Consider the following 12,339-nt stretch of genomic DNA (forward strand, 5'->3'; position numbering starts at 1 on the left):
CCGAGCAGGCCGGAGCCGGCCCTGCGCCTTGCGGGGGGCGTCGCGCCGCGCCCGCCCCCCGCCCCGCCCCGCGCGGGGCGCACGCGCGCTCCTCTCAGCGCCCCTCCTTCCGCGCGGGGACCCCTGGCGGGCTGCGTGTGGACATGGCCAGCGACGCTGTGCAGGTAGGCGCACCTGCGTTCGCAGCCGCCCAGCGGCCAGCCGACGCTAGGGACCCCCGCCCGCGCACCGCCGGAGCTCCCGGGATCGGGGCGGCCAGGGCGGGTCCCCACCTCCCCCGAGCGCTAGGCGCCCCCTGCCTGGGCCAGCACCGTGGAGCCAGCGCAGTCTCCTCGGCAGGTGGAGGTACGCACGGGGGAGGGTGGGGGAGCCAGGGGAGTTCTACAACATCCCCAGCTCCGCCCTTCTCTGAGAATTAGACGGGCCGCAGCGGAGGCTCGACTTCGGGTGTCTGTGGCTAGCTGGGCATCCCGCTGCCAGTCGACCCTGCCGCTCGCTCCCTCTCCTCAGCGTTCGGTTCTCCGGCAGGTGCCGCTCCACCTGAGCAGGTGCCTGGCGCGATGCCCCGGGAAGGGCGCAGGCCACTCGCCCCGTTTCCCCCACCCTCCCCCACGCACAACAAAGCTCCGGCGGCACCTCCACCTCCGGACTGAGCTTTACGATGGTCGCGACGCTGCAGATTGGCACCTGTTGGCGGAAGTGCCAGAGTCACCTCTTTAGGCCTGGGGACCAGGGACCCACACAGCCAGCCACTCGGCTGCCAGGTGGAACCTTATCCCAGGATTCCGGGTGGGGAGTGTCCATGTCAATGAACTGGGGATTTTCTTACCTGGAATCCTGCCTGGACTGGGTCACCCCACAACCCACACATCAACACACACAGAGGCACAGGTGACTGACACCGAAGTGCCACCCACCCAGGTTCTCCCTCTGCCACCTTGTGGACATCACAGCCTGGGACTCACCTTCCCTGCCTGTGGTAAGCAGGGCCAGAGTGACTGCTGAAACCTCTTTGGGTCAGTGACCCAAATCTGAGACATGTCCTGTACCTCCGGTGCCCCCACAGTGCCTCATCAGCTCTCCATCGTCCTGTGGTTGCTGTGTAACTGGGTTCTCATCTCCTTCTGCACCTGCCCCCACATCCCCTTTGTGTCTCCCCCGTGACCCCCTGTCCCCCGCCCCAGTCCTGCTGATGGCCTGCCAGCCTTGCCGAGGAGCTGGGCGTATCTGGTGTTGCCGATCACACAAGGTCAGACCTTGGGGGCTGGGGAGGGCCTGGGTCCCTGCCTCTACCCCATCAGCCCTGGGAGGACAGTGTAGGACTCCCCTGGCACATGCATGCGTTTGGCGTGTAGCAGACATGGCCCGGACGGAGACTGTGATTCCTGGAACGAGGCTGGACCTGCGCCCTGGTCCCCTTTCCTGTCTCCTGCCTGCTCTCTTCCCCCTACGCCACCCCCACCCTCACCCCGTCCTGGTCATTCCTCTCTCGTGGCTGCTTGGGTCTGCTACCCCTGTCCCTCTGTCTGTCCCAGTGTGTGTGCCTGTCTGTTCTGTGTCCGGCAAACGGATGTCCTGTCCGGATTCCAGAAACGCCCAATGCATTGAAATCTCCGGACATGGGGTCTAGATCCCTGGTCACTCTAGGAAGAGGGAATTTCTGAGAAGTGGACCTTCTGGACCTGGGGCGGGGGAGGCATTTTCTGCTTCTTGGAGGGTGTTGGGGATTCCCCAAGGCCAGGCCAGGCTCCTGATTCATGGGTTCATCTCGTTGGCCCTCAGGTGACCCCTGCCCTGGATAGGAGTGAGTCACCCAAGGAAGGAGAACCCGGGAGGCCCAGCCTTCCTCTCTCCCTCCTCTGCATATTCTCAGCCCTCAGCTGCTGGAGGAGGTGGGGCTGAGGGATCTTGCTCCTCCCCCCCACCTGGACTCCCCTCATTCAAGCTGGCCCTGCTCCTGGCTGCACTGCTGCTCTGCCTGCTGGGGACAGGGTGGGGCTGGGTGGCCAGTGGGACAGGGTTGATAGCAGGTGGTAGGAGGTGACCCTGGATGTAAATTCCAGTGCTGCCACTTTTTCACGGTGTGTCCTAGGCCTAGTGCCATTCCCTCTCTGAGCCTTGGTTTCTGCTGTCAAAATTGAAAAAAAAAATATATAGCCAAGAGGGTTTTCACGGTGAGGAAGGACGTAGACTAGGTCAGCCCCTTGCAGGTGGGGCTGCTGTGAAATCCTTACCAGTGGTCATGGCCAGCAGCTCAGGGTGTGAGTCTGTGTCCTTTAATCCAGGGTTTCTAAAGCTCAGCACTATTGACATTTGGGGCTGAATCATTCTTAGAGGTGGAGGCTCTCGTGTTTACAGTGGAATGTCAAGCAGTTTCCATGAACTCAACTTCCATAGAGCCTAGTAGCAGCCCCAGTTATGACAACCAACCCAGAATTTCTCTGGATATTGCCAGCTGCCCCCAGAAGTGAGGTGGGAGTGTTGGCAGTCCCCTCTGCCATCGAGAACTGCTGCTGCGATCCCTCTGAGCCTCAGTCTCCTCACCTGTAAAGTAGGAGGGGAAATATGGCAGCTGCTCAGGATAAAATTGAGGGGTCAGTAGGATCATGGGAGTGACACTTCAGGCCTGAAGTAAACCTTCCCTGGGGGCAGCTGCCCTTGAAGTTGATCGAGAGCGAACCCTGACTTTCCTCATCTCTGAAATGGGGTCTCACCGTGGCGGCAGATAATATATGCGGGGCTCTTCCTGCCTGGCTGACAACTAGCTCTGATTCTGGGCACTCTTGTTGGAAATCTCAGTTCTGTCTCCTGCTGGCTGTGGGGCTTTGGGCAAGTTAGGTCACTGCCCCAGGCCTCGGTTTCCTCATCTGGAAAACGGAGTGATAATAGCACCTCCTGGAATGGCGTTAGTTGACCTGGCGTGCAGCTTGTAGTAACCACCATGGTTCTTAATCATACTTGAGCTTGAGTGGAGACACTGGCACCCCAGCCCTGCAGAGCTGTCTCCTCATGATGTGGGCCTCAGGGAGGTACCGCAGGGCCGGCTGGGCCCCCAGGCCTCCAAGCTGTGGTCAGCAGCAGCAGGCAACCGAGCTGAGAAGAAGCCGGAAGTTGGGACAGGAAGGGGGCTGGGCCGCTCATGTAAGCACTTGTGGGTGTTGGTGTATATAAGTATATACAGGGGGTGGGGGGTGGGCACACACTGGCCAGCCTGTGATGCCTGCAGGTGTATAAGAGTGTGTTGTAGGGAAGCTGTATACGTGGGGAAGGCTACTCTTCATGTCCACACTAGCGGGCGTGTGTGTGTGTGTGTGTGTGTGTCTGCTGTGTACACCTTGGGCATCTCAGGACAGGGAGCAGAGGGGCCACCCCTGGGATGACCCCAGAGAAGCAGGCTCAGCCCTCGAGTGGGGGCTGAGAGGAAAGTCCTCTTGATGCCCCAGAGCCCCAGAGCTGGCCTTCGCAGGGGTTGCTGGGAGCCAGCAGGAAAGAGGAAGTAGCAGGCGAGAGGCCCTGGCAGGGCTGAGGTTCAGGAAGAGGGCGGGGCCCTCAGCCGGGACCCAGGATGGCGGAGGCTAATCCCCCTTTGGACCGGGAGCTGGAGGTGGGGGCTGGGGTTCTTGTGGGGGAGGGGCAGCAGAAGAGGACCCCAAGTGGCACAGGCCGGAGGGGCCCTGCCCTCAGTACCTCTCGGTTTTGGACTGAGGAGAGGAGGTGGGATGCTGGCTTTGGAGTTTTCTGTTTGAAAGATGAAACGGGCCCTTTGGACTTCCAGGTTGGGGAGATAGAGGAGGAAGGGAACAGTGCTCTTTTCTTTAGGGTCCCAGTTGTAGATGACAAAAGGAGGGGAGATGGCGCTTGACCCCAGGATCTGCAAGTTTGGGGTATAGCAGGGAATAGACAAAACCTGTCTCCAGGCCCTCCTGGTTTGGGGTTACAGCGGGGAATAGACGAGGCCTGTCCCTGGGTCCTCCTAGTTTGGGGTTCCAGCAGAGAATAGATGAGGCCTGTCTCTGGGTCTTCTTAGTTTGGAGGTACAGCAGGGAATAGACAAAGCTTGTCTCCATACCCTCCTAGTTTTGGGGTACAGCAGGGAATAGACAAGGCCTGTCCCTGGGTCCTCCTAGTTTGAGGGTACAACAGGAAATAGACAAGGCCTGTCCCTGGGTCCTCCTAGTTCAAGGGTACAGCCAAGAGGAGAAGGAACCTGCTCTTGGAACCCCAACCTTGTGGTTTGGGGGGCATCACAGGCCTGCCCTTGATACTTCCTCATTTGGGGAGCAGCAGAAGGAAGATGAAAGCTGTCCTCAGGCCCTCCTAATGTGGGGCATAAGGGAGCGGAGAGGGGGCCTGCCTTTGGGACCTCCTAGTTTAGGGGGGCAGCAGAGGGGAGAGGGGGTCTCCCCTCAGGACCTGGTCATTTGGGGGCAACAGAGGGAGACAAAGCCTGTTCTTGGGCCCCCCTAATTTGGGAGGACAGTGGAAGGAGAGATAGGGCCTGACCTTGGGGACCCCGAGCTGTGGCGATCCAGTGATGGGGCAGTGGGATCTGCCCTGCAGGACCCCACTGCATGACAGTGGGGGGAGACTGAACTGTACCTATGGTCCTCTTGTCTGAGGGGACAGGCAAGGAGAAGGCCCTGCCCTTAGGACCTCACAGTTTGGAGGTGTCAGGAAGCAGGCACAGGGCCTTGTCTCACCTCCCAGTTTTGGGGGACCGTCGGAGGACATGGAGCAGGGCCTGTGTCAGGAGTCCCCCCCAGGAGGAGGCTGGGCCAGGCCAGCTGAATGTGGTCTGCACCCCCAGAGCCGCCCTGGCCCCACTGACCCTGCTCCGTCCCCCGCAGAGTGAGCCGCGCAGCTGGTCCCTGCTGGAGCAGCTGGGCCTGGCGGGTGCCGACCTGGCAGCCCCGGGGGTACAGCAGCAGCTGGAGCTGGAGCGGGAGCGTCTGCGGCGGGAGATCCGCAAGGAGCTGAAGCTGAAGGAAGGTGCAGAGAACCTGCGGCGAGCCACCACTGACCTGGGCCGTAACCTGGGCCCCGTGGAGCTGGTGCTGCGTGGCTCCTCGCGCAGGCTTGACCTGCTGCACCAGCAGCTGCAGGAGCTGCATGCCCACGTGGTGCTACCCGACCCTGCGGTGGGCGTGCACGGTAAGCCAGGCTTCCCTGGGGTGGGGGGTGGGGGATGCGGGATTGGGGGCCTCCACTGCCCAGGGCTCACCCACTGTGTCCCAGAGTGAGGCCAGCCAGCCCATTGCCACTGACCCCCAGGGAGACACACTCGGTCACAGCAGCTTCCAACCTGAAAATGCAGGCGGCTGCTTTCACTGCTGACAAGTGCTCAGCCGTGTCCAACTCTGTGTGACCCCATGGACTGTAGCCCACCAGGCTCCTCTGTCCAGTGGAAATCCCCAGGCAAGAATACTGGAGTGGATTGCCATTTCCTTCGCGAAGGGGATCTTCACGACCCAGGATTGAACCTGCATCTCTTGTGTCTGCTGCATTGGCAGGTGGATTCTCTACCAGTAGTGCCACCTGGGAGGCCCAAATACAGGCAGACAAAAGGCCAAAACCAACACCCAGGGAAAGGTACACACAGTCACACCCACAGCTGGGCAACACCAAAGGGCTTACACGGTATCACACCAGTAGCCAGACTCACAGTCACACCCACACCTGGACAACACCAAAGGCTTACACAGTATCACACCAGTATCCAGAGTCACAGTCACACCTATACCTGGACAACACCTAAAGGCTCCAACTGATTAAAAAAATTTTTAAATTATGATTAAAAAAACACAACACCTGAAAGTCTAACAGCATTGTTAGTTGGCTATTGTTATTGCTTCCGTTTAGACCCCACGTTTGTGACCCCATGGACTGCAGCCTGCTAGGCCCCTCTGTCCATGGGATTTTTCAGCAAGAATACTGGAATAGGTTGCCATTTCTTTCTCCAGGGTATCTTCCCAACCCAGGGATTGAACCTGCATCTCCTGCTTAACAGGCAGATTCTTTACCACTGAGCCACCAGGGAAGTCCCTTAATCACCTATATTCCAATATAAAATAAAACCTTTTGGAAAAAAACACAGAAAATTTATCATTTTTAAGCATACAGCTCAGTGGTATTGAGTATTTTCACATTTTTGTGCAAGGAATCTGCAGAACTTTTTCATCTTAGAACTAAAAGATGTAACACACATCACATCAGTAGCCAAAGACCCTCACACACAGTCACACCAGCACCCAGTCTACTCTGAGGGCCTACCCTGTGGCCCAGCGGTAAAGAATGTGCTTGCAGTGCAGGAGATATGGGTTCGATCCCTGGGTCGAGAAGATGCCCCGGAGAAGGGGATGGCAACCCACTCCAGTATTCTTGGCCTGGGAAATCTCATGGACCGAGGAGCCTGGCCGTCGACACTCCATGGGTTGCTACAGAGTCGGACGTGACTGAGTGACTAAACAGTAGCAGCATTATTCTGTGAATACCCAGAGACGTCCATACTGCCAGCCAGCACCCAGATAAACGCACACGCAATCACACCAACACACACACAAAACCCGAGGACTCACACACGCTCACAGCAACCCCCAGAGATTCAGACACACAGAGCTGCTGCCACAGGAGTTTACCAACCCATAAACAGCCTGAGACTTGACACACTCAACTGGACAAGACCTGAGACTCAGCACCACTTAGCCCAACACCCACACACCTCTTTGGTGTGTCAATAGCTGGAGGCTAACACTATCAGACAGAGAAGGCAATGGCACCCCACTCCAGCACTCTTGCCTGGAAAATCCTATGGATGGAGGAGCCTGGTAGGCTGCAGTCCATGAGGTCGCTAAGAGTCGGACACGACTGAGTGACTTCACTTTCACTTTTCACTTTCATGCATTGGAGAAGGAAATGGCAACCCACTCCAGTGTTCCTGCCTGGAGAATCCCAGGGACAGGGGATCCTGGTGGGCTGCCGTCTGTGGGGTCACACAGAGTTGGACACGACTGAAGTGACTTAGCAGCAGCAGCAACACTATCGGTTCAACACTTGAAGATAATGAAAGAGTTCAGCCAGCGCTCAAAAACCTCATCCTGTCACAGCTGTACCCAGAGTCCCTCTGATGGTCATACCACTCTCTGGAGATTGACACAGAGCTGTGCCAACCTCCCGAGACACATATGTCCAGCTGTTCCAACACTCGGATGCTGTCACACCAGTGCCAGGAGATCTGAATGCTCTGTTCTGCTGACAGTCGCAGACGTGCACAGAGTCATCCCCATCACCCAGAATCTCACAAAGTCATTCTAACACCTCACATCTCACAGTTACACTAGCACCTGGGGAGACACACTCAGTTATGCCAACACCCTGAAGGTCACAGACTTAACCACAGCCACACCCGCTGATGCCTACACAACCTTGTACATCGTTGGGGTGTATATACCTTCTCTACAAAGGTATATACGATCACACCAACGACTCACACACACCTGTGTTCATTCACACTGGTCCCGCCCCAGCCCCCAAAGGGTTTCCCTATGAGGGCTGGTGGGGAGTGGCCCCGGTGGCCCCTGGCCCCCAGCTCTTCCTCCTCCCAGGCCCGGGGTGGATCCTCTCAGCTGGCGCAGAAGTACCTGGGCAGTTGGAGAGGAGGGCTGTGGTGACTCTGCCCCATCCACCCCTCCAGATGCCCCCCAGTCCCCTGGCACAGGTGACTCTGCCTGCTCAGCCACCAACCTGAGCCGCGTAGCCGGTCTGGAGAAGCAGCTGGCCATCGAGCTGAAGGTGAAGCAGGGGGCAGAGAACATGATCCAGACATATAGCAACGGCAGCACCAAGGTGGGAGCAGCGTGCGTACACACCCCTGCATGTGTGTGTACACCTGTGGGCGCATCACAGGCTGCAGTGTGTGGTGGGGGTTGGGGTGGTACCTCCATCTGCCCCCCAGGAGGCTGGGGCACTCTGGGTTGGGGACAAAGGGCTGTGGAGTGACCCTGCAGCAGGATTGGAGTGTGGGCAGCTTGGGTGGGGGCAGAGAGGAAAGTGGATGACTGTGGGTGTTGTCAGATCAACACGTGGCAGAGACTCCCCCACCATACTCAGTTACCCCCGGAGACCGGGCAACGTGCAGCCTCTCACTGCTGGTGGCGTCTCTGACGTACACACAGATCAACACCCAGATGCACACGTTACCGTTTAGCGGCTCAGTCCTGTCCGACTCTTTGCAACCGTGTGGACTAGATTTTTTAGGCAAGAATATTGGAGTGGGTTGTCATTTCCTCCTCCAGGGGATCTTCCCAACCCAGGAATTGAACTCATGTCTCCTGTGTTGATGGGCGGGTTCTTTACCACTGAGCCACCAGAGAAGCCCAGATGTATATACTATCATCATAATATCTAGAGACACACCCGTGGTCATAACAGCTTCTAGAGACACACAGTGGCAAATCACCACTGAGACACACACATGTACCGTCATAACATCTAGATTCAAAGCAGTAACAACTCTCAGAAACACATGGAGGCAAACCACCACAGTCACCTCTAGACATGGAGAGATGCACACCATCGTAGAACACCCAGGACACACAGCTCAGGCCAACAGGACGCCTAGACGCACAGACACACGCATCTTCAATTTTTCACACCCAGAGATCAGAGTTGTCACACAGACGGACCCCCAGTTGTACCAACACCAAGTACACAGCCACAGGTTGGCAGCAACACCCAGAGACACTGACACCCACGGGCAGAGTTAGACCTACAGCTAGAGACCCAGAGAGCATCCATGCCTGTGAGTGCACACACAAACGTGAATATTGCACAGGAGGACACAGACCATGCAGAACTTTTCTTAACCTTTTATTGAGGTGTAACAAATGGACGTCAAGTGCAGAAAACCTAAGTGTACAGCCAGTGAATTTTTGTCTAGGTACCCACCGCCCTTACCGAACCTTTCCTGTCCCCCAGAAGTGCCCTCCTGCCCCCTTCAGTCAGTACCCAGTCTTCTTCCATCACAGATTGGCAGTGCCTGGCTTTTTAGAATTTTATTTCACCCATTTTTGTTTTTGGCTGCTCTGGGGCTTCATTGCCGTGCTCAGGCTTTCTGTAGCTGTGGAGCGTGGGGGCCTCTCTAGCTGCAGGGCATGGGCTTCCCATCGCAGTGGCTTCTCTCGTCATGGAGCACAGCCTCTAGGCACGCAGGCTCAGTAGTTGTGGCACATGTGCTTAGTTGCCCTGCTGCATGTGGAAGCTTCCCGGACCAGGGATCGAACCTGTGTCCCTTGCATTGGCAGGTGGATTCATAACCACTGGACCACCAGGGAAGTCTGTCAGTGCCTGGTTTTGAACATAACACCAAGTCAATGGAAAAATCCACCACCAGTTCCTGGCACTTATACACACATACCGTCCTTGGCTATGCCCAGTTAACCCTGTAGCTTGAACTGCATGCACCAACAGCAGGACCCTGCTTCCTGCAACTGCCTACAACTGTCTCACACCCAGTCACCCCTGGACTCACCCATGTGGCTAAAGGCGTGGCTACAGGCAAGTCTACGCCCACCATGGAGAATACACACACACGCCATTCTAACAGCTGACCCGAATACAGTACCTGCTGGTGCCAGGCACAGTTCTGAGCCCTACACACAGATTACCTCCTTTAATCCTCAGCCCAGTGGTGGTTGGTGCTGTTAGAACACTCCCCTTCCCACAGATGAGCAGATGGACCCAGAGCGGTTGAGCAGCTTGTCCAAAGTCACACAGCTGTTAGGCGGCAGCTGTCAGGATTCACATGCCACAGACTCCATCTCCCTTCAACACCCAGGAACACATTCTGTCATGCCCACACATGAATGCTCTGTCACCCAGAGCCTGCCTGGGGTGGGCACCAGGACGGGTGGTCGGACCCCCACCTGCCCAGTCTTCCCCTCACGGCCTGTCTCTGCCATCAGGACCGGAAGCTGCTGCTGACAGCCCAGCAGATGCTGCAAGACAGTAAGACCAAGATAGATATCATCCGCATGCAACTGCGTCGGGCACTGCAGGCCTGCCAGCTGGAGAGCCAGGCGGCCCCAGACGAGGCTCAAGGTGAGTCCATCACCCTGAGACAGCCTCCCCTGCGTTCCACCTTGCAGAGTTCAGCTCCCAGCCCCACAAGGGGTCCCTTTCTAAGGCAGGGAGGTGGGTGCTGTGACTCACCATGCTAGAATGCCTTCCTGACCCTCTCTGGGCCCCAGTTTCCCATTCTGTCCCACTCAAGATTTGCACGTGATCAGTTATTAACTACAGCTCTTGGACCAAATCTGCTGCTGCCTTTTTGTGTGTGTTTGCTTGTTTTGGAAATACTGAAAACCCAGCCAGGCCTATTCATTTACTGTCACCTACGACGGCTTGTGCATCGTGACAGTGGAACCAGGTAGTGGCAACAGAGCTTGTGGTCCACAAAGACAAAAATATTTACCCTTTGGCTCTTTTAAAAGAATAATTCAGTTTTGGCTGTGCTGGGTCTTCGCTGTGTGAAGGCTTCTCACTGCAGTGGCTTCTTTGTTGAGCATGGGCTCTTGGGCTTCGGTAGCTGTGGCTCACGGGCTCTGGATCACAGGCTCAGTAGTTGTGCAGCAGGCGTTTAGTTGTCCAGCAGCATATGGAATCTGCCTGGCCCAGGGGTTGAATCCACGTCCCCTGTGATGGCAGGCAGCCTCTTAACCGCTAGACCACCAGGGAGGTCCTACCCTTTGGCTCTTGATGGAAAAAATGTGTGGACCCCTGGGCTAGGCAGTTGCCTTGCCGTGTTGGCCCCAGTAATATGAAACTGGGTGTCCACAGCATGTGTGTGTTTCCTATGTATCTCAGTGGCTGAATGCCTGAGGACGTCTCAACCCAATTGTCATCCTGAATTTGAGACAGGCTGTGTTGTGTGCATCAATTCTCCAGGTATCACGTACAAGGGGTGACTGTACTAGTGACATTTGTCAGTGTTAATGTGGTATTTGCTGTGGGGACCAGAGTTTGTACACATGCCCCATAACGCAGAGTTCCTGTGTCACCATGAGAGTATGTCAGCTGTTGGTGGGTGTTAGTGTGTTTGGGCTGCTCCACCACAATACCACAGACTGGGGATGAGGAGGGATGTAGACAACAGACATTTATCTCCCACTGCGCTGGGGGCTGAAAGTCCAAGATCAAGGCGCCGGCAGATACGGCGTCTGGTGAGAGCCCTCTTCCAGATTCATAGATGGCTGCCTCCTTACTGTGCCCTCGCATTGTAACTTTTGGTGACAGCCTAATCTTGTCCCTATAAGTGTAAAAGTCTTGACGACCATCTGGGCACATATGACAAAAGTCTTGGTGGGTGCCGCACAGCTGTGGGCAAGTGTGACTGTAGGAATGCTTGAGACCGCAAGACTGTCCTTGAAATCTACAGCCGTGGATAAGCATGACTGTGACCTTGTGTCTGTGGGTGACAGGTTTCCTGTACCTAGGTGACAGTGTGTTCTTGTGCCTACTCCCTGTTCCATTGGGTGACTGTGGCTGTGTCCTCTGTTGGGCTGTGGCTACATCCCTGGGACTACACTCTGAGCGTGAAGCCAGCCTGTTTCCCTGTGACATTGGGTCTCTGTGTCTATGATTATTGCTCATGCTGCCCTGACTGTATGACATTGTGACAGCATTTCTTTTAAAGATTGTTTTTCATTGTGGACCATGTTTTTTTTGTTCTTCAAAAAAAACTTTTATTTTTAATTGGAGGATAATTGCTTTACAATATAGTATTGGTTTCTGCCATACATCAGCATGAATCAGCCATAAGTATATGCATATGTCTTCTCCCTCTTGAACCTTCCCTCCCACCCATCCCACCCCTCTAGGCTGTCATAGAGCACTGGTTTGAGCTGCCTGCACCATACGGCCAATTCCCACTGGCTGGCTGTGCCACACGCGCTGGCGTATATATGGCAGTGCTACTCTCTCTATCCGTCCCACTCTGCTTCCCCCACTGTGTCCACAAGGCCTTACTGAATTTGCTACAACACTGCCTCCATTCCATGCCTTGATTCCCCGGCTGTGAGGCACGTGGGACCCTCACCCCCCCAACCAGGGAGCAAATCTGTACTGCCTACCCTGGAAGGCGAAGTCCTAACCACTGGACCACCAGGGAAGTCCCGTGCTGGCATTTCTTTGCCTGTCCCTGTGCCTTATCTGTGTGGCAGTGTGCCTGTGTTGCCGTGATCCTCCCTGGGCTGGAATTAGAGCCCTGGGAGTTTTGCCATTGTGTGACTCTGTCCCGACTCAATGGATGTGAGTTTGGGTGAACTCCAGGAGTTGGTGATGGAC

General features: G+C 56.1%; 1 protein-coding gene across 2 annotated transcripts in view; it reads left to right on the forward strand.

Annotated features, from left to right (window-relative positions):
- The first annotated feature begins 6 nt into the window (after positions 1 to 6).
- The window catches only part of PKN1 (protein kinase N1), a 28,689-nt gene continuing 16,356 nt past the window's right edge, over positions 7 to 12,339 (forward strand). Inside the window, exons 1-4 of one of the 2 annotated variants that reach the window (XM_040240924.1) lie at positions 7 to 164; positions 4,848 to 5,151; positions 7,691 to 7,842; positions 9,960 to 10,095. In XM_040240924.1, coding sequence (XP_040096858.1) covers positions 144 to 164; positions 4,848 to 5,151; positions 7,691 to 7,842; positions 9,960 to 10,095 — 613 coding nt within the window. In that variant the 5' untranslated portion in view covers positions 7 to 143. Of the gene's footprint in view, positions 165 to 3,550; positions 3,605 to 4,847; positions 5,152 to 7,690; positions 7,843 to 9,959; positions 10,096 to 12,339 lie in introns of those variants that run through there. The other variant, XM_040240923.1, reaches the window with a different exon arrangement.

Source organism: Oryx dammah, unplaced genomic scaffold (genome assembly GCF_014754425.2).
Source record: "Oryx dammah isolate SB20612 unplaced genomic scaffold, SCBI_Odam_1.1 HiC_scaffold_5, whole genome shotgun sequence".
Lineage (NCBI taxonomy): Eukaryota > Metazoa > Chordata > Mammalia > Artiodactyla > Bovidae > Oryx > Oryx dammah.